The sequence below is a fragment of the Neopsephotus bourkii genome, unplaced genomic scaffold (assembly GCF_033783945.1).
Source record: "Neopsephotus bourkii isolate Nb327-2 ecotype Australia unplaced genomic scaffold, CSIRO-AGI_Nbou_v1 NB_481, whole genome shotgun sequence".
Lineage (NCBI taxonomy): Eukaryota > Metazoa > Chordata > Aves > Psittaciformes > Psittacidae > Neopsephotus > Neopsephotus bourkii.
Genome location: NW_026900982.1, coordinates 1,176,887 through 1,199,357, shown reverse-complemented (window position 1 = coordinate 1,199,357; position 22,471 = coordinate 1,176,887). Strand labels below are relative to the sequence as shown.

At 40.9% G+C, this 22,471-nt stretch overlaps 1 protein-coding gene across 3 annotated transcripts in view; it reads right to left on the bottom strand.

The window, feature by feature from the left end:
* The window catches only part of DTNB (dystrobrevin beta), a 192,731-nt gene that overhangs the window by 148,380 nt on the left and 21,880 nt on the right, over nucleotides 1-22,471 (bottom strand). For 2 of the 3 annotated variants that reach the window (XM_061350227.1, XM_061350226.1), the window contains 5 exons: nucleotides 22,064-22,144; nucleotides 19,895-20,108; nucleotides 14,934-15,019; nucleotides 6,182-6,336; nucleotides 506-611 (listed from right to left, as the gene is read on the bottom strand). In XM_061350227.1, the coding sequence (XP_061206211.1) occupies nucleotides 506-611; nucleotides 6,182-6,336; nucleotides 14,934-15,019; nucleotides 19,895-20,108; nucleotides 22,064-22,144 (642 nt within the window). The remainder of the gene's footprint in view (nucleotides 1-505; nucleotides 612-6,181; nucleotides 6,337-14,933; nucleotides 15,020-19,894; nucleotides 20,109-22,063; nucleotides 22,145-22,471) is intronic. The other variant, XM_061350228.1, reaches the window with a different exon arrangement.

Here is a 22,471-nt window from a genome sequence, read left to right as displayed (position 1 = left end):
AGCCAGGGAATTTTAGCTAAGGAAAGGCCTAAAAGCCAGAGGAGCTCAGGATTTACCTCCCATAGCGAGCACTGAAGTGACTCATGTGCTCAAATGCTACTTAAGACAGACAGTTGAATAGGAACCAAAATCTTGGGGAGTCAGCACTTGAAAACATATGCTACAGCATCGTTCAAGTGAAGGGTTTTAAGAGTTTCAGAACAGGAACATTCAGAGAATATTGTTTCTCTGCTACTTATTTTTTCATCTTCTGCTACCAGTGATGCTAGAGCTCTGAAACTAAACTTGCTCTACATTGGTGCTGGTGACTTCATAAAGAATCAGTCTTCATTCCTTTTCCCTCCAACAAAAGTCTGGGCTTAAATGCTCTGGGACTAAGACCATTACAGTACGAACAACAAAGGCATATGTGCTTTGTTACTTGAGAAAGGATAGCACATTTACATCCTTTGAACAGAAACCCTGCTCCGACCAAATGTTTCAAACAAGAAAATATTCCATTTACCATTTTCAACATGGGCAAGTCTGTGCATGAGAGGCAGCCACACAAGGCACTGAGGAGGTGGATCAGCCATCAATGTGTCTAAAAACATGTTTATCATGATCTTTTTCTGCAAAGAAAAGAGAAATAGAACTTAATTATAAGAAAAAAAAGATACATATACCCCAAACTGCTTCAGCCTTAAAATCTTTCTATGACTCAAATTCTGTCTAGCAGAAACATTTTATATGCTAGAAAGAAATAAAAATCACAACTTCTTTTCTCAGGGAGTTTTAATGTATGTTAGATAAGCAGTAACAACACAAAGAAGGTTTTAGTGTAGACATGATATAATCATACAAAAATACATATACAAATGAACAGAAAACTCCAAGAAATGGAGGGCTGGTCAATCTGGATTAGTTCCCAGATGAAGTTAAGGATTCTTATTTTGAAGAGGAATATAACAAATGTGAGCAGAGGTTATTTAACGCAGGAGATGGTATTTCAAACATACAGTCAAGACTAAAAAGTAGACACATAAAAGATAATGACAATGAATATTCATACAGGATGCATACAGTAAATGATTTTTTAAAAGTCAAAACAAGAAAAAAAGAGGCAAGGGGAGAACCAGACTAAGATTTTAAGCAATGTGACTAAGAATGAAACTGAAACAAAATCATTAGGAGAGGGAAGTCAGGCATGTGAAGAGTATTATTTCCTAAGGTTTTGGATTCAAGTGAGCAAAACAAAAGAGCTGCTGCAAATAGAAGCAGATGGAGACAACAGGTAAGAAAACCAGTGAAGAATCTTCTGGGTACAAAGAAAGAACATGCTGGCTTCTGCACACAAGCAGTGAGATGCGTAAGAACCTCTCACAGGCAGGTGGCCAGCGGGTCAGGTGGTACTTTATCTAATCTTACCATATGGCAGTGCTACTCCAAAGAGCACCCACAATAAGGAGGGCAAGGAGGGATGGGGGAAAAGCCAGGCTGGGTTTCTAGGGGCTGTGAAATTAACTGTAGCTTTCATTTGCAATTACGATGCCAAAAATGAATGGCTTTTAACTAACAGAGGGTAGGTTTACATTACATATTAGGAAGAGGGTCTTCCCTGTGCATGGGGGTGAGGCACTGGCACAGGTTGACCAGAGAAGCTGTGGCTGCCCCATCCCTAGCAGTGATCAAGGCAAGGTTGGATGGGGCTTGGAGCAACCTGATCTAGTGGAAGGTGTCCCTGCCTGTGGCAGGGGGATGTAAGTAGATGAGCTTTAAGGGGCTTTCCAACCCAACCAAGCTATGATTAGACAGTGATATATGATACGGACAGTGGCAGAACCACCTAAATGTAGCAGGAGATCTTCCTTCTGCTACATACAAGAATATTCCTAAAAAAAAGAAAAAAAGAAAGAAAAAAAACCAACGAGTTCCCTTTGCACAGTGTGAACTGTATGAATTGTCAAAGCCTGTGTAGAGAGTGATGCAACTTCATGTAACTCAAAAGAGGGCAGTCGCGGACACAGGCTTCGGGGTTTTTTCACCAATACAGGTAGGATATTTTGCAACCAATTGACCAAAAAGAATCACACAATATTATCACTGCTACATTTTGTCTGTCTGGGCAGAGGCGTTCTCACTAATGGCTGAGTTGACAAGAAAGCAAACAGCAGCCTCCTCCTAGAAATTACGTCTTGGAGAACGAGCCTAGACAAAGCCCGTTCTTGTAGCTGGTCTAGCATTTCCTACTGGGTTCAGAATCCAGCCATGGAACAACTACAAAATATCATTCAGCCACCATTTGTGATAAAACAACAATTAAATAATCTGCCAGCAGCTCCCAGACTCCAAGAACATAAATGGAAAATTAGTAAATGTGAAGGCACATCAATCATGGGGGTCAAATGCTCCCCAGGAGAGCAAATGCAATTCTGCATAGATAATCTCTGTGATCACCTGCTGACTCTACTCCATTTTAATAACTGTTTTTACCAATTGTTGTTAGCATACCTACTTGTTTTAATAGCTCTGCAGCCTCAGATCTTCCTGCAGGTGAGTGCAGAGACAGGTTATACCAATGCTATTCTTGTATTTAGAGGAACACCATAGGCTTGCTTCAATAACAAAAAAAATCAGCCAGTTTTATTGTTACACTGCCAACACACTTGTTTCAACAAAATGTTAATGCATATATTTCCCCACAAAATGCATGTGGGGAAATGTGGCACAAAACCACATCCCCTGAGCCTGCAAAAGACACATGATTTATAACTCTACAGCAGTCAAAACAAGTTATACTGGTCTAAAGAGTTGTATATTAGACCTCACCTGTATCTCTAACCATTCTGTGTCTTGTGCTCTATCAGAGTATGCTTATGTTGTTCTTTATACACAAGACCATCTTGTCCTTAATAGATCCTTATTACTCACTTTAGCAACTGTACATCATTCTGACACTGTTAAGTTTGTGATCTAGCTAGTTTAACTATCAGCCATGCTATTGGCAAAGCCTAAGTCAACCAATACTTCAGCAAAGCTTTTGTGTAAGGCATGCACAAACCAGTGCCTACCCAGGCCTGCTTGTATAGATTGTGCTGCTGAATTTCAATAGAATGATGTGCAGTTGGACCGTATAGCAGCCAAGCTCCTGGCTCCCGAGTCTCGGAAGTGAATGTCTCAGCTCAGTAGGAACACTGCAATTAAACTGCTCTGTAAATGAGATGTAAAGTGCACACACCTCTGCAACAACAGGACAGGTTATGCCATTAACACAGAAGGATTTTGACTTAAGGCAGGGAAAGTCCTGATGATACAACATCTCTGACAAATACAGGGGCTGTGGCCAAGTGAACAAGTCTTAAGAAAAATATGACATGATATCTTACATCTGTGGAATCCTCCACTTGACCTAGAATAGCAAAGTATTACTGGAAGCTCTTTATACATCTGGAAGCCATCACAAAGAATACAGCTCTTGCCAAAAGCATCCCAATAAACTCCATTTTGTGTGGTAAACAAGGTGGAATTATTCCCTCTGTGACCCAAGAAACGAAACAGTTTGTAGGGTATACAGTCACCAACAGTTCTTCGCCTATCTGCCCTTTCACCTCTCAGACTGCAGCAAACTATTAGGCTTTGGCACCTGGAAACCAAGACCTCCATGGGTAGCCAGGAGCCACAGCTGGCCAGGAAGGATTTGCCTCTTGGTAGATTAAGTAACACTAAGGAATATTCCTGGCCCTGAAACTCAAATCATGCATACTTTCATGTTATTAACCCTGTGCCTAGTTTAACTACTCACTCTCCCAAATGATTCCGGTACCCAGATCAGGTGTTATTATCAGCTAGGCATCATTTTTAATAAGCAGTTTGCATGTAACCACCCTGCCTGAGGGAATAAGAGTTTAGTAACATGGATGTGGTTAGACAATTCCAGTTGACCTTAGCACCCCAGGACAGCTCAAGGCAGTATTTAGTTAACTCCTGCAAATGTAGCTTATGTGTTCCTCATGTACATGGGGAAGTCTGAAACCCCACAGCTTTACCAATGCCATCTGGAGCAAAATCACAGGCTGTAAAAGGAGAATATCACAGAAATACCTCTGGGAAGCTTGTTTTCAGATCTGGGAGGTATAAAAAAATGGGATTAATTCTAAACCAGATTATCCATCTACTTCCTGGGACCCATTTCAAAGTTTTCCAATAGTGAAAGAACCATCTCGGGACACCTTGTATATCGGGATTAATTAAAAAAATACTACCACTCTCTGCAAACTGGCCTTACATGAGAGATTCTGTTTTTCTGAATAAAATTAGAGCAAAGGAATTTCTAAAAGTAAATCAATATGAAGAATTAGCTTTATTATTCACGGGAGCCAAGGCCAGAGTGCTAACATGCTGCAGGCAAGCCACATGCAAATCAGAATCATATAACTGTTTAGGTTGGAAAAGACCTTTAAAATCATCAAGCCCAGCCACTAACCCAGCACTGCCAAGCCCACCACTAAACCATGCCCATAAGTGCCACATCTACACATTTGTTAAATCCCTCCAGGGACTCCATCACTTCCCTGTGCAGCCTGTTCCAATGCTTGATAAACCTTTTGGGGAAGAAATTTTTCCTAATATTCGAACTAAAGCCCCACCTCGCTATGACGTCCTTTAAGGCAGGTATAGAGAGCGATAAGGTCTCCCCTGAGACTCCTCCAGGCTGAACAACCCCAGTTCCCTCAGCTACTTCTCACAAGACCTGTGCTCCAGACCCTTCACTAGCTTTGTGGCCCTTCTGTGGATCCGCTCTAGCACCTCAGTGTCTTTCTTGTAGTGAGAAGCCCAGAACTGAATACAGGATTCAAGGTGCAGCCTCACCAGTCCTGAGTAGAGGGGGATGATCCCTTGGCCACACTATTGCTGATACAAGTCAGGATGCTCTTAGCCTTCTTGGCCACCTGGCCACACTGCTGGCTCAGATTCAAGGGCAGTTACTACAGCTCACATGGCTACAGTAGGGAGATTTGCATTAACTATGTTAGAGATCTCAGCCAACTGTTAAAGTCTAGGGAGCTAGGCCAGCCCTTCTTTAGGGGTAAGAAATGTCACTTCCAGAATCCAGGCTTCTCAAGAAAACAAAACCCCATCCCCGTTCCTTTTGCTGACATGGACAGACACTGTGGGGCTTAGAATCCAATGTCTGACTTCTATAGCCACACGGTGAGGCTGAGGCTCTGCATTCAAAAGCAGTGCCACTTGTGTGAAACGTGATTTGAGCAGATCAGAAAGGGTGGCATACCCATGCAAACAAGTATGGCCCACAAATGTATCAGCCACTATGGAAATAGAAATAAATATTTATTAATTACACTATTGGTAAAACAAATCCTCTCCTCAGTAACTCCCAGCCCTCATCAGTTCCTAAATCAAAGGCTTTTTCCTACTGTGTTGTGTTTCGAATATTCTAATTGCTGATTAAGTTTAACAAAAATCACTATAAACGCTAAATCTAAATACTTCAGAAATACTTCTTCCGGAACATAATCTAAACATTCAATTTTAGGCCTACGATTATCTAGGTTCATGCTTACAGTTGATTTAAGGATTATTTATGCTATTTACACTATTTCAAATTAAAACCAAATCCTTGGAACGATTAAATTGCAATAAATAAATATTTATTGCAATAAAGAAATAAAAAAGCTCTTTAAGATCATTATCCCAGCATCTACTCCAAATATCAGCTGTAGTGGAAATGTTTTGGAAAAAAAAACAGCTATACCAATAAGCATAATGGTAAAATTGATTTAAAAATGAACTATGTGCACCCCATGTATTTATATCGTACAGGCCCAACCACGTAACAAGTGATCTGTTGAAACTAACACTCTTAAACCACTGAGAAAGCTTAATAATTAACTACAGGAAAATACTAAAAAATGCTGTTTCATGTTTTAGAAAAGAAAGAGAAAATCCTTGCTGTTGTGATAGGGAACTAAAGTGTCCCTTCAAGGAGGGGGAACAAACAAAATTATGCAAAATCGTTTAGTTGCCTAAGACTCTGGCATCCTATTTTTAATTACTCAGACCATCTTAAAACTGCTCAGGGGATATAGCACTTATTACCACCCCATCTCCAAACCTCCCATCCAAACCATGACCCCCCCAGGCTTAACACGCGATACAGAAATCCTGGGTGGTTAATGCTTACTTGTTGTGGGAAACAGGTCCGAACAGAATGCTCTGTGTATCCAAAAGAAGGCCCCTCAAAGACAGCGGTTGGAAGTTTTAGAACTTCTTTCAAAAACTGATCAAACTTTGTAAATATCATTAGTCCATTTGAATCTGATATTTGAGAGAAAATATCTGCAAGAAAATATAATAAAACCCTACGGTAAATACATGCTTACTACAGGAAAAAAATACTTATTTCAATCCATTTAAGCCCCAAGAGATTTTTTTTGTTTCTTCTGAACGTAATTTCTTATGAAATTATCTACCAAGATGAAATTTATAAATGAACATATTTGAACATGCTATGATATAAATCTTTCTGTTTCCTCCATCCCATCTCACCCAGTTTGAGATAAGATTCTGTCAGTGCGTTAGCTGTAATGGGAAGGGGAAGAGGAAGTGGAAAGCAGAAGCAAGGAGGCAGTATAAAAGTTACAGAATACAACATCTTCAAACTTACACCTTCAAAATAAACCTCAAAATCCTCTGAGAGGTCTCATAGAATTAAAGGAAGTTGTAAGAATCACAAAATCCAAACTGGCAAAGTCCATGGTAAGCTGGGTGCGTGCCACTGCCAGGCTGAGTTCCAGCGCTGCAGCACTGGAGGAGAGTGTGGCACAGATGTGCTGAGAACTGGGGTGCCCTGACTTCTGTCCCTGGCTGAGACATCCCAGCCAGGCAGCTGTGCTGGGGGAGAGAGGAAATTGAGTTTTGCACCAGAGAAACTGTACACACTGGAGAGCTAGATTATGAACTTCTGTCCTTACACAAGACTTATGCTGAAATTAAGAATTAAACTGAAAGAGGGTAGATTTAAATTAGATATTAGAAAGTTCTTCACTGCAAGGGTGGTGAGGCCCTGGCACAGGTTGCCCAGAGAAGTTGTGGCTGCCCCATCCCTGGCAGTGTTCAAGGCCAGGGGGGGACGGGGCCTAGAGGAACCTGGTCTAGTGGAAGGTGACCCTGCCCATGGCAGGCGGTTGGAACTGGATGAGCTTCAGGGTCCCTTCCAATCCAAACCATTCCATTATTCTGTGATGCTATGATAAGAGGAATATGTGGTATGAGATAATGTATGCTTTTTTATTAGCTCCATGGTGCTAAACACATTTCTGAGACCAGAAAGGGGGCTGAGCAAGGTGTTCAGCAGCCTTGTGCATATATGGAAAAAGAAAGGGAGGGAGGGAGGTCACAACCAGCAAGCAGGGAGAAGGGGGTTTGGCAAGATTCCCCCCCAAAGCCACACTTAGCTGTGGGCATGGGAATGGAGGATGCCCCTGAGCCACCCCTGACTGTACAGAGCTCAGCTCCTCCAACCCCTCTACACAACCAGGTCAGAGGCAAGGTGTGCAGACAACACGGTAAGAAAATAATATCACATAAAACATTGGAACGGTTGTATATAGGTACATCCTAACTGTCCTGGGATCAAAAATCTCTTTGGAAAAGACAAATCGCTTAAAGAGCAAAACTGATAAACCTTGAAGGCATACCATGCTATAAAGGAAGATTTCTCTAACGATAGTACTAATATTAGTAAGACCTAAATTTTTCCAAGATGTGACAGATACCAGAATTCTTCACTAGCACTGAATCATCTCTGAGGTTATTTGAGACACCAGCAGTAATTACACATCATAATGAGGATGCTGACAGAAAATAAGCTTAATTTAACTAATCAAAACTAGGTCCATAAAAAACCTCCAACTATTTCAGAAAGGTGTATTTCTAGTGAACTGGCTAAACAGACAAGCTTGAAGTGAGGGTCTGAAGATCTTGTTGAATAATCTGATGAGCCATATTAGGAATAATAGGGAGAGGGAGAAAGAAAAAAGGAGAGGAGAAAACAGTAGGGAAAATGAAAGAGAGGGGAAAAAAAAACCCAGGAAAAAATAAAAAAGGAAAATTAAAAAAAAAAAGAAAAAAAAAAAAAAAGGGTGTCAGGAGGGGAACAGTGTATTTTAGAAAATTAGGCCAGGCAGAAAAATTAAACGTAACCCAAAAATTGAATGTGGAAGAAAAGTCGGGCTCACAATGCACACAAATGAAAACTACGGAAGCAATTAAACCTGATCAGCAAGGCAAACTTCCTGAATCCCAATCCATTCTAGATCAGACACTTCCAACCCCAAAATCTGAAGGTCTGGTAATGAACCTGTCAAGCTGAGATGGGCAGATCTAGACTGCAACCTGACAGCACTTGTGTTTAACAAAGGACAGAAATCTGCTGGGTATTCACAGTCTACTAATGTGGACTGAGCAGGATGCAAAATTTAAATTATTTTTAAAGAGAAAGTAATTAAAGCTATGGAAATAAACTGAAAATGGGATAAAATAGAACAGGCTTTATCAAGGGTAAATGAAAAAAGAAAAAAACAAACCAAAGCCCACTAACTTCTATCTCACAGTCATAAAAGTGGTTTTATAGTCAAAGTGAAGTTAAACTCATTAAATTAGCAGGGAAATTGGAAAAGATAAAGATTAATAGGATATAAAGTCATTTTCTGTTTAAAGGGGCAATAAATTATCCTCAAACAGAAAACCTGAAGCAACCCAGAGTAACAGTGTCATTTCTCAAGAGCTCCCTCAGGGTTGCAAAAGGCAGGTTCTCTATTGAGTTTCCCAATGATGAGGTATTACAACTCTCATATACAATTTCAGTTCAATGCTGTTATGACATAAACATTTTTTTAATGGGGATAATAATAAATCTATAATTATAAACCCCACTGCTCAGTCCCCAAAACATCAATGTAAAATGGCACTTGTGCAACTCACTATTTCCTTTTTTCAAATGCTTGTAGTAAAACTTTTATGCTAAAACCAGAGCTCACAGTATCATGTCAGACTTGCCCAGCAGGCCCAGAGCCTCTACTCAGCTGCTCATAAGCACCAAAATTGTCTGTGTTTTCCAGTCAGGGCACTTGCTTAATGCTTTGAGCAGTTTCAAGTGAAGGCTCCACCATTTCTCCAATGGAGTTAAAACCAAAGTGACAAAACCCTGGCACCCTCATTTTCCAGAATCTTGACCTTGAGCATACCTTGTGTCACCAAATTCTGATGAAGTTACAAATTTTTATCATACATATTCATAAAATATTTGTTAAATACTAGGTTCAGTATCAGTAAAAGCAAGAAAATTAATTTAACAGGTGAATTGTTTTGACTATGCTTTTTTTGGGTGTGTGTGGTGTGTGCAGTTTCACTGGCATTAATCTAAAGTATCTATTAAGGTCAAAAGGACAATCCAAGGAAACAGAGGCCAGTCAGCCCCACTTCAGATCCTGGGAAAATCATGGAGCAAATCTTCTTGGTGCACATTCCTGCCTGGGATCCGCAAGTATGGATCTACCAAGGCTAAATAACACCTGACCACCTCCATTGTCTTCTATGATACCTGAATTTGTAGATACTGTTCATCTCATTTTGAGCAAGGCTTTTTACTTTCTATTCCCCACAACATTCCAGTATCCAACCTGGGATGTCACAGTCTGCATGGGCAAGTAGCTGGTTGGATGATCAAATATGAAGGGTAGTGGACAATGGTCCTATGTGGACACCAATAACAAGTGGACTACTGCTGGTATCTGTCCTGGGACATGTCTGGCTCCGTGTGTCTGTCAGTAACATCTGTGCATGCTTGCTGAGCTCACAGATGGTGCCAAAGTGGGAGGATCAGGTGATATACCCCTGAGAGTAAGGGCTGCCAACCAGAAGGACCTGGAACAGCTGAACGAATGGGCCAGCAAAGACTGTATTAAGTTCAAAAGGATAAATGGAAAGCTCTGCCCATGGGAAGGAAGGGACTCTGGCACCAATTCAGGCTGGGGAGCAGCTCTGCCGGAAAGGTCCTTGTGAGTTTTGAGGTCACAACACGACCATAATCCAGCAGTGCTCACTGGCAGCAAAGTGGACAAACATCCTTGGCTGTACGAACAGGAACTCAGCTAGTGGAGGGAAGTGATATTCTCCACACAGCACGTCTTAGACACCTTTTAGGTACTGTACCCAGTTCTGGGAACCCCCAGCATCAGAGAACTGTTGAGAATCACAGAATATGAAAGACCAACTGAAGTGAGCTCTGTAGAGGGCCACAAGGATGGTCAGCATGCTGAAGCACTTGTCCTCTGAGGACAGCCTGAGGAAACAGGAACTGTTCAGCACACAGAAGATAAGCCACTGAGAGCAGCACCACCCAAACACTTATACAGACATAATGGAAATGCTTTTGGAAGAAAATTTATCACTAAAGAGTTGGACAGCTAGGTATGAGAGAGGTCAGAAGTCTGGGACAGACACTGGAGAGACCAGAGGATGCAAGAGGCTCAAACAATCAACTACTAGATAGATAAGCATCTGTGGCTGGTCATTGTAGGGATCCATATTCTACAGGCATGTATATATTTATGCCACTCGCAAGCTTTTATCCTGACCAGGCAGACAGGCAAACAGAACCAGCTCTGTGGTGCTGTTTGTGTTCACATGGGTATTTCTGTCTGTGTTGATCCATAAGGCTGCATGAAGTGCTCCTAATGGTAACTCATGGCCACCCTGGCCACTGGTGGACTGCAGTAGCCCTGCATCTACCAGACTGGCAGGTGTGGTGGCAACTCCTAAAATTTGTTATAAAAAATTGAGATGTAAGAAATCCTGTATAAAACAATAGAATCATAGACTGGTTTGGGTTGGAGGGGACTTTAAAGCTTCTCTAGTTCCAGCCCCCTGCCATGGGAAGGGACACTTTCCACTAGACCAGGTTGCTCCAAACCCCGTCCAACCTGACCTTGAACACTGCCAGGGATGGGGCAGCCACAGCTTCTCTGGGCAACCTGTGCCAGGACCTCACCACCCTCACAGGGAAGAACTTCTGCCTAAGATCTCATCTAAATCTCCCCTCTGTCACTTTAAATCCATTCTCTCTTGTCCTGTCCCTACAGATCTTTGTCAAAAGCCCCTCTCCAGATTTCTTGTTGACCCCCTCAGGCACTGGAAGCTGCTCTAAGGTCTCTGTGGAGCCTTCTCTTCTCCAGGCTGAACAAGCCCAGCTCTCTCAGCCTGTCTCCAGAGCAGAGGTGCTCCAGCTCTCAGAGCATCTTTGTGACCTCCTCCAGATTTGCTCCAGTAGTGCAAAATTGTGCTCTGAGTTTCTTCAGTTTGAAGAGACATGATACCACAACAAACCACATATTATTACTACTACTACTACTTTGGTCCACTGATTAAGGCCAAAACAAATAACTTCCCTTTCACCTCACTCCTCCAATAAACAAAATACCCTCTCTTCAAAATCAGCCCCCCACAATTGGGCTAATTCACCTACAGCATATTAGCTTTCAGGACCTTTATTATGTGAAACCCAGTATTTAGCAAACATTACTGTATGAATTTTAGGGTGAACTTCAGTAAATACTAAAGGATGATGTAGCGCTAGATAGCAAGTGAGAAATAGAAGCTGTTGAGGCAAGGGAGCCCAGGCGCAGCCCACAGGTAGAGCCAGTCAACAGAGAAGTCAGCCCTCAAAATGAGTGGGATGGAGTCCTGATTTACAAAAAGTTCTGTTCACAACTTACTTGCAGAAATGACACAGAAAGAAGCACTAATTACTTCACAATGAATCTACTTGAATGACAGAATGAAGTAATTTGAATCCATGAAATTTGACATTTTTACATGGAACTTCTTAGGCTGAAAAAAACTGACAAAAATCATGGAGTCCACAGCAATAAGCTAGCTTTACGACTCTGACCTTGCATGCCACAGAAAAAATCTTTTCCAGAGACAGCAAAGTGGTTGCATTGAACAACTGCCATTTCATATGTTCTGTCAGACACTGTGTGGACTTAAAAACACTCCATTTGTTCACATTTCTAGAGTTTAAAAAAACAAGCCTACACATATGCAAGTACAGGGACCAAGTTACTATCATTCATATAAATGCTGAGGGGAAAAAAAATAAATTAGAATTTCCAGGAAGCCTGATTTCTGGAAGCGTGGATTCCCCTGGAATCAGAAAAACAAGTAAACTGGAAACAGAAGGAGGCCGGTGATGAAATGGGTCAGTAAGCAAAGAGAGGTGGGAAAGACAGAAAAGAGGAAACAAGAAGACAGCATATTCATAACAACCAGAAAAAATAGAGTGAGGACAGCTGAGGCATAGCAGATCAAAAACCTGTTCATCCCAACAGCAGATAGCTCAGGCAAGCACGTTTTCCAGAACACTCCTCCACTCACTGAGTATCTGCATTCAGCAGCCTTAAATGATTTTGCCATCAGTGAAATCAGTTCAAGCAGTAATTGAACAGGGTAAATGTTTGATACTGACAACCTCCTTTGGTAAAGCTCAGATAACGGGGTTTGCTGTTTCAGTCTGATTGCTGTTTCATTGCTGATTTCCCCTTTAGTTCTTGTACTGGAAGGGGAATGAAACAGCTGTTTTCACCAACATGCTACTCATGATTTTGTAGAACACTATCCTTCCAGCACCATTTCTCTTTCCAGGTTGAGAAATCTTGCTTTATCTAGTTGTTTAGCAGAATTTGGGGATTCCATCGTGCATCGCTTTACCCAGCACCAGTCCTGCTGTCTCCAAGGGGGAAAAGGAGATAGCAGGGCTCACAGAAAGAGATTTAAGCTAGATTTGAAGGGGGAAAGGTCCTTACAAGAGATAAACCTGGGGGCAGCACGCCAGTTTTTGAGTGTGCTAGCAAGGTCCTACAGTCTGCTGTCTCTGTGGAGACAAGGTATTGGAGATCCATGTGGCAGAAAGATTAAGGGTTATGGATGTATTAGGAGCCATGGAAGCACCTGAGAATGGTCACATAGGAATTAGGGCTTCTCTCCACAAACAGGTAACAGGATCAATAGCCCAACTGAAGTGTACCTACACCAATGTATGCAGCATGGGCAACAAGCAGGAGTGCTACTGTCCAAAACACATTGAAGCTACATGCTCTTCGAAAACAATGCTCCACATCCAAAGAGGAGTGCACCAAGAAAAAAGGGACAGATGACACTGGAGGGAAGACCCCTGAAGTACACTGCAAACTAAAGGATAGCTGGTAAGATGCAAGAAAGCATAAGTAACAGGCACAACAACCAGAAACAGCGATGCTGTAAGAAGCAGCACTGCTCAGTGAACGCAGTCAAAAGCTTCCAATGTGTATGAACATCAGTTAGGTATTTTTCTAAAGAAGTTAGAGTGGCAAAGAACATGGGAACCAAGAGAACAAGAAAAAAAAAGAAAAAAGGAAGTTTCAAAAGCTATGAAGAAAAGCAGACATTATGAAAAGACAGAGAACAGTACATTAAATGCACAAATTCTAAGACTAGACACACCTGTTAAATAGGTGTCACTATTAAATGAGGTGTCCTTAAGCCACCTTTTGAATCATTAACTTAAGGCTTAACATAACCTTCAGAACAGTATCTAGATCTTTGTCTGAAAACATCAAAACTTTACTGATCCGTGTAACATTTCATTCCAGTGGTTAATAGCCTTTTCCACTAATAGGTAAGAGCACCATTTTCTTGATGTGTTTCGGTATTATCTTGCTAATTCTAGCAATAAAGCTCCTTTTCTGTCCCAGGCCTGAATTGCTTATCTACTGTCAGCTCCTCAAATCTCATCCTAATTAAATCCAAAATGTAATCTTTTACAGAGGAAATGCAGTCTCTATATTTTTCCTCAGTATTTGATATTGCATATTTTATAGAGGTAATGCATTTGTTAAAAATGCTTAAGTATCTTAAATATCCTCTGTCATCTACTTTCTTTAACACTAATCTTTAGCCACCTGCAGCTTTTTTAAAATCAGATTTTATAGTTACTACCAGATAAAAACCCTGCATTTCCTGGTACTGAAACATGAGCAGCCTTAATATTAAATATGTACATGCAGTTTCTCACTATTTTTCACACCCTGCTACATAGTTTCATTTGGCACACTAGTATTTCACATTTGCAAGTTTTAAAGCAAATATAATAAAGAAGCTTAATAGTGTGGAAAAGTCTAAAGGCTTATTTACAGTGAATGATAGCCATAGAGATTAGGAGGAACAAATTGCTACAAGATAACTTTAATGAAGGGAATTTAGGGTAAGGTGAAAATGACAAAACCTGAAGAGTAAAATCTGGCACTGACAGCAAAATTAATATCTCAACTTTTCAGGGTGGAAATGAAAAGTAAAAACCACCCAGAACCACAGTATACCTTACCACTGGGAAGACAGAACAAAAATTACTCCTAAAGGACAAACCCCGTATCACTGATTTTCTACTGATACAGCGGAAGGCTCATGAAGCATGAAACAAAAAGACTGATGAAAGAAGGATTAAAAAAAAGAGTAAAAAAAGAACTAAGAAGCTGGTGTTACAGAATGAGAAGATGCAGAGTACCTCAAGTGAGGCAGAAGACATCCAGAAGCCCCTTAACATCCTCAAAACTGGGGCAACGGCAACAAATTTGACATTACTACCTTAAGTTTTACACTTAAAGAAATACCCAAGCATTTTGAAACAACCAAACGTACGTGTAAAGCGCACTCAGTAACTCAGTACGTTCTATGGCCAGCAGATGGCATGTGTGACAAAACCATTACTACAGCAAGTTCATTTCAGTATAAAGACTGCTGAATAAGCAAAACCGGGTAGCTTTCAAAGCTTAATACCATAAAACACGGCCGGTCATGGCAACAAGATATTTCCTAAATGGTTTCTTTAAAATACTTACATCTGAGTTTGTCCAGTATTTTACCACCACACATGGTTGCTAACATTGCTTTCACCGAAAATACTGTCAGCTTCCCATGGCCCTCACTGTGGAGAAAAAATGACATGGTAAGGAATTACTACACAAAATGAGAAGTAATAAAAATACTTGAGGCTTAGGAATGAAATGCAAAAAAAGCCCTCCATTAACTACTAAGATCTGCCAAAAGTTTTTACTGTAACTTTAAACCACTGACAACTCTAACATTTTTAAGGTATTGGAACAGTTAACAAGTTTTAAACCACTGACAACACTAACATTTTTAATAGACTGGAACAGTTAACAAGTGCCTGATCACAAATCAAGTTAGTTCTCTTGCACAATTATGAAAAACACACTTGGTGAATGCCAAGGTCTACTCTTGTCTTGCATGAAGTTGCTTTAAATTTTCACTCCTTGATCTAAACTCTGATGTTCAAATACACATTTCATTCTAAAACTAGTCCAGTAATTGACAGTTAATGGAGAAGTCGTAAGATATCCTTAATCCTATACCACATAGAACAGGAATAATTAACATTGCTTTATTTTAATTTAATAAAGCTGTTGTGCTATCAGAACAGATGGTACATCTGGGGAATCATTTTATAGTATCAGCAAGAGAAAAAACTAATTTGTCTCTATGGAAAGTATGCAAAAGCCCATTCAGCATCGTACGATATGTAAAACAGGAACATGTATTCTTCCTGTTAACAAGAAAGAAGGATGAAATGATGAGGGAATTAATTCACAAGAACCACAGGAGGAGGTTTGCTGGGGTGAAGCACAGCACAGTTGATGCTCAGTGCTGGCCCATTTGGCATGCATCTCACCTTCCTGTCTCTTAAACTTCTGTCATTGATAGGACTAAAGACAGGACTTGGAAAACCTCCACTTTATGATACTACAATAGCCACAGAGTAGTGATCTCGGTATAAGTCCAGTGTTATTGTGAAGTCAGTTGAACATTGCTTTAGTGGTGTGTAAGGCAAAAGAAATGAGTGTAAACATGAGTAAGAGCTGTTGGAATTCTGAACAACTTACTGCCAAAGCAAAGCATACTGAGTCATTATGGTTAACTATATATAGCAACAGCAGGGCAGACTGACAATCCACCAAGAAAGTTAAAGCCATGGGTAAAAGGAGGAAAAGAATTACAATAAGTTCAAGTAACTATTTCTTCTCTATGAGGGTGGTGAGGCCCTGGCACAGGTTACCCAGAGAAGCTGTGGCTGCCCCACCACTGGAAGTGTTCAAGGCCAGTCTTGGTCTAGTGGAAGGTGTCCCTGCCTGTGGTGGGGGCTGGAACTGGATGAGCTTTAAGGTCCTCTCCAACCCAAACCAGTCTATGATCCTATAATGAACTGTAATTAACTGTATTGGAAGGATAATTTGTACTATCACGGAAAATATGATGACAGGGAAAATACATGATGGGTGTTAGAAGGGATCTAGAATAAACTCCAGACTACTTCTCAGTGGAAATGAGATGCATACTTAACATTTGCACTTGGATGACTATCACTTGGAAAGTGTTAAAATTAGAATTATTCAAAGTAAATATTGGCTCCTGGTATTTGAAGTAGTGACAAGGTCTAATGTCAGTGACAGATGAGCAACCAGATGGAGACATCAGGACGCAACTAAATAACGTTTTTCCCCCTTTCACACTCAAAGTTAATATGCAAATATTATCTTCTGCTAACATTTCACACTCCATGGTGAGGGAAAGGCTCTCAACCTTTCTCAGGCTGAGAAGTGACTGAAATATAACATGCTATTTCTGTAATACAGACTCAAAGTATCTTTCCAATATCCCCTCTACAGAGGCAAGGCAAATCTAGAGCTACAATTGCAGGAAGAGCTCTGGAGAGCAACAGTGATTCAAAGGCCACCACTTAGTTGATATTCAGTCCCCTTTTAACCACTCTTCAAGCCTTGACCTCCACTTTTATCTGAGCCAATCTTACTAGTTAATTCAAATCTCCTTAAGTTATAGTTTCAGGCACCTTCCTTTCTTTTTAAGACATTCTTCTTTCAAATTAAAGTTCAGCTTTGAATTCATTTCCAGGAAAAAGAAGTTACTAAAGTCATCAATGGACACAAACTTGCCCTTGCAAAGGTATTGTATGGTGCCTTCAGATATTAGGACTGCTTCTGCTGACATTTTGTATTAATCAAGAAAAACCTCCAAACTCCTCCCTCTGCAATGTGGTAGAGGTGTTTTTAAGCAACATGCCAAAAAAGGATTTCTGTACCAATGCAATTCAATCTGCTGAATTCCCCACTGAAATGAAAAAGGGCAAAACTTGCAGTATTATTTTAAAACTCCTATAACAATTAGGAGTTCTGAGGATTTGAAACAGAACTGGAGGACTTGTTTAAAAAAGAAAGTCTGTGAGGCTTCTTCAAGTTGCCTGAAGGAAGCATCATCCTCTATGTCTTCCTGACTAGGTGGTCTGTAGCAGACACCCACAGGAACAACGTCCACGTCAGCCTTCCTACTGATCCTGACTCCAGCTCCAAGCTGGCTCATCATCTATCCCCAGGCAGAGCTCCACACACTCCAGCTAATCTCCCATGTAAAGGGCAACTTCCCTCCTTGTCTGTCCCTCTAAAAGAACCCACTGCAGCACTCCAGTGGTGTCAGCTCTCCTACTGTGTCCTCTTAAGAGAAATCAGACCACTATTTCCTCCTGTTTGTCCCCCAAGCTGCACGCAAGGTACAGCCACTTCAGAGTCACCCAGTCATGCTAACTGCCCAGAAAAGGCACAAGAGCTTTCTGCTCAGCACTGATCTGCAGCCATTTCCTGACATATGCTTGAAATGAGCCCTTTGTGCTGACTATGAGGCTCTTCTTAATCACATCCCTCCACACCTTGCGCACTAACTCACTTCCTCACTTGTTTTTTGGTCATTTTCTCTCTCCCCCTTACTGCACACTGCTTTACTGTCAGTATACAACGTGGTGTGATACCTGCAATTCAAAATGAAAAAAGAAGATGGAGCAACTAAACCACTGACAAATTAAATGCGATTTCTAGAAACAATGAAATAACAAATGACTGTCCTGACACAGCCAGACGGGGCCAGGGAATGAGCTCTTTGATGCCAATAGCGAGTCAGGGACCTTGGGAAGCCCTGAGAGTCTATTGGGAAAAGCAGGCCAGGAACAAACTGTCAAACACCTACGCAAAGCTCTGCAGGAGAAAGCAGCAAAGAACATTGTACCTCAGCCATTCTTCCTTAACTCACCGATGATGCTGCACGAGCCATCATTTCTGCACTATGGTCAGGGTTGTTCTATGGGTCCCAGTGAAATGTTTGATGTATGATTTTATGATTCTATTGTGGGTGTTTTTCATACTTATCTAACAGAAACTCTTAAAATATTTCTGTAGGGAAGAGGTTAGTCAGATCTTTGATTCCTGTACCTATCTGGTGGAATGTTGGTGATGTTACCACCAGCACCGCGTTGTAAGAAGCTTAATGCACTATGTGCATTCAAGCAAACACATAGCTACCCCAGTGCCACCATTCCCATGCATCTGGCTACTTCTGGGCTAAGTTAATGTCTGCCATGTTGACGAACTCCTGGAGGGGGAGCCTCAGCCCTGCCTCTCCACTTATTCCCGATTCTCCCACTGCACAACAGCGCAGCATCCCAGGCTCTCTGAGCAGCATGTGCCAGCTGGAGGAAGCTAAAGAGAAGCTGTTGTACTATGCTGGGATCCAGCTTGCTGCTTGGGTTCCAGAAAAGGCAGAGCTTGAAGGGTTGAGGGCAGCAAGGGAGAAAAACGTCTCAACTAAAGCCTCAATCTTTTGAACCAACTCCCCAGAACATGACCATGTCTATTTTTAAATTCTTTATTTTCTAATGTGACCTATCTCTAACCTTTACAGCTTGTCTCACAACTAATAGCAAATGAAAACTCAATAGAGAAATCCACATGTGATTCTGTTGTCGTAGCAGTCTTCCTGCTCTAATCTTTGCATTGTTTTTATCTGCCCTTTGTGAGACAGGGACTATTCTGAAGTCTTGGACTAATCTGGGGGAAACCTAGCTCCCTTTGATAACAATAACGGGTTACATTAGGAAAGGATCAGAGCCTGGACATCACAACAAAACAACTACTGGGCATATTCAGTACTGCAAATTGTCTTGGGTGAAACTCCTCAGTCTGTGACACAGTGTCCTGGCCACAAGCAGTCCTCTACTCTAGGAGAGAGGCAGAAGAAAGATAAGACTGAAATAACAGCTGACTGTGAGAAATGTAAGACAAAAAGTAAGGAGTGCTAACTGACAGTGGAATCAGAGAATCCCCCAGAGACACACCTACTGAGGAAGACTAGTAGATCAAACCTTGAAGAAAGAGGCTGAGAAAGAAACTCATAAGCCTGTATGCAAGGAAAAACCTAGACAGGATCCTGATCAAGAAATCAGGCTTCTTCCAGCCAAGAAATGAGAATTAGCTTTTATGGGCTCATAGTATGTTAGAGGGGGTGCAAGCTGACTGCCAAAACAAGGTAGCATTATAAAACAGTCTTGTTGATCAGGGTTCAATAAAACAGTTTCACTTTTTAAAACAGTGCTATACCACCACGACGTTAACATTATGTTCTATCATAGTCTGCAGAGCACAGTTTTACTTTGTCTTCAGTTCAAATACACAGTTTACAGCAATCTGCAAGGTCCAGAAGGTACTAACCTATCTTTCTTAATAAATCAATTTTTAAGACACAGCATCACTGCTGTGGCAACATAAATCTCTGCAGGCACTACTATGATATTAAATACATCTCTGTGTGTGCACAACACAATTCCATGAACTCGAGAAACAGCATGTGGACAGTTTGCCAAAGACTCGTGCAGTTGTTGGCTACATTCATCTAACTTAAAGAGAAAATTAGTTTTAAGAATACAACTAGAGGAGTTACTAGCCTGTCATATGCTGCTATCATGAAGTTGAGGAGGAGGCTGATGGATTGCTCTACACTGATTTGGTGAGTAGAAGGAAGACGTTTGTTTAGCTGGTAGTAGATGGATGAAATAATTGTTTCTAGTCGAGACACGTTGATCTCTGTGTTATGATCCAAAGTGTTAAGGCCATTATCTCGGAAGGCTTCAATCATATTCCAGATATCAACAAGATGAACTAAAAACAAAGGAAAACAAATTAACTTCTATTTCGTAAAGCATGCAAGCTTACTGTTATGGTGCTATTTCCAAATACTGCTAGCTTTTATTTTGGAAAGAACAGTTACTTTTCGTTTTCAAAGTGAGAGACACTCTTGATATTCACTCATTGTTTGTGTCAGCTAGTTTAACATAACAGATCTGTGCTCAGATATCTTGTGGCACTTATATCCCACCCTTAAACATCTGGGTGCTCTGACAGAAAAACATCATATAGGAGTAAAGCAGTCTTCCGTCATCATGCAGTGCATTTTAGCAGTTAGGTAGCGTCATTTGAGGACTTCAGCCACATTCTAAATCCACTACAAACTGGTCACAATAATTTTGAACAGCCTTATGATAACTAGTAGTTGAGTACTGAAGGAGGAACTTGATGTTCCAGTTAAACTGTGACTGTTTCCAGTTTATCCAGTTGCCAAGTCCAGAGCACAATACTTCGTAAACATAGGCCTAGAACTCCAAAGCGTTTCCCTAAATTAGCTGCCTTATCTTAGCATCTATCTTAAGAAGCATTAACAACACAGAATGTTTTCCAAACCCACAGTATGACATCTGCAGAACCACATTAAACAATATTTTTTTAATGTTTCAAAGCTTGAAAGATGTGCATGATAGTGGGAGAAGACACAGGATCAGCAGTAATCCATCAGTCTAAACTGAGCGTGAGCCAACAGTTGCAAAGGACAGACTGATTTGCTAACTTCACAGATTTTGTTAGCTACCTTCGTTCAACAAAAGGGGTCTGAAGTAAGGTGTGATCTTTAACATTTCTTTAATAAAACTTGTCTTTACATTTTTCACATAAATACCACACAATGATAAAAGACAAGGCACCTATTTGCACCAAACATATGCCCCAGATTACCCTGTGGTCCAGACAAAGACCATAAATGTACAGCCTCAGCTACGCCTACATGTATCGTAAAGGTTACTTGAGGCATATGCGTTGCATCAGTGAATTGGGCTCAAGAGGTGCAATGTACTATAGTTAGCATTTCTTAATACTTCTCTACTGATTAAGAGAGATTTTTAATTTAAAAGTATGAACTCCAGACACAGACTAACACTTCTGCACAGGAATGAAAAATCTGTAATCCATCCTTCACACTAAAGGCACTGCAGGTACTGCCACACAGCCCCAAGACACACACCCCTGGGGCCAACAGCAGTATGGAGAAGATACAGTTTGCAGTGTACAGTTGCCCATGTCCTCTGCAGGACCGCTCAGCTGTTGTCTCCTCCTCCACACCAGACACACAATAACTCCACTTTTCTGAAAGAAGGGACCAACTCTTGTGTACTTCTTCTGCTACACTTTTTGCTGTCCAATTCAACTGGTAGCAGAATGCAAAGTTGTGTCACCTACTCACCCGTGCCACAAGCCTTTGCTTTGGTGAGCTACCCAAGGCCAAAGGCCCACAGAAAAGAATGACAAAACTTACACTGATTAGTATGGTATGAACTTTAAAGAATCCTTCACAGCTGACACATTTCACACAGGGAACCATGACCAAATCCAGACACTTTCATGCCAGTGATGGGATTAATGCATCACCAAACCCATTCCTGTGCCTACTTGTCAGGTAGTTTGTAGTACATTGTGATGGAACAGGACCTCAAACAGCTCAAGACTGCGTGCACCAAATAGTTAGGACAACCAAAATACGTCAAGCTGGCCCATATATTTTAAATTTTTGAATCATTAAAAAATAAAACTGAAGATGTTACAAAGTATTGGACAAAGATTGCTGTCTCTTTTTTGTTATATTTTTTTGGTCTCTGATTAAAGTTACAACTACCATTGTCTGATAAAATGTTTGCTTACTCTTGCTACACTTCAAATTAACAGGGATAGAATATTTGAAACAATCATGCATGAGTAATTTTTGAAGGTAAAGAGTAATTATAACTTACGATTACATCTCTTTTGTACAAACCGCAGTTTACAGGCTGTTCGATACGTTGAAAGTCTGATGACATCAAAATTCTGTGCTCCTATGAATAAAAAAAAGTTTGCGTGTTTCTTTGCTCTGTAACAGACGGCTTATCTGAGAGAATTACTTCAAAACCGGTATGATTGTTTCTTCATATACATCGTCTTTGTCATATGAACCTAACAAAGATTTTCACTAGATAACTCATGGTAAAGTGATTTTCAGCAGCATATTATAAACTGAGCTAAGTTTGACACTAGTATGAGTATCTTAAAAGCAAGGATCAAGCAGTGAGTGGGTAAGGAAGAGGATTGTTCTGCTGTTGGAAGACATGCACACAGGAGATAAGAGGTAAGGGGAGGGGGGTTAGTCCTCCCACCACCACCTG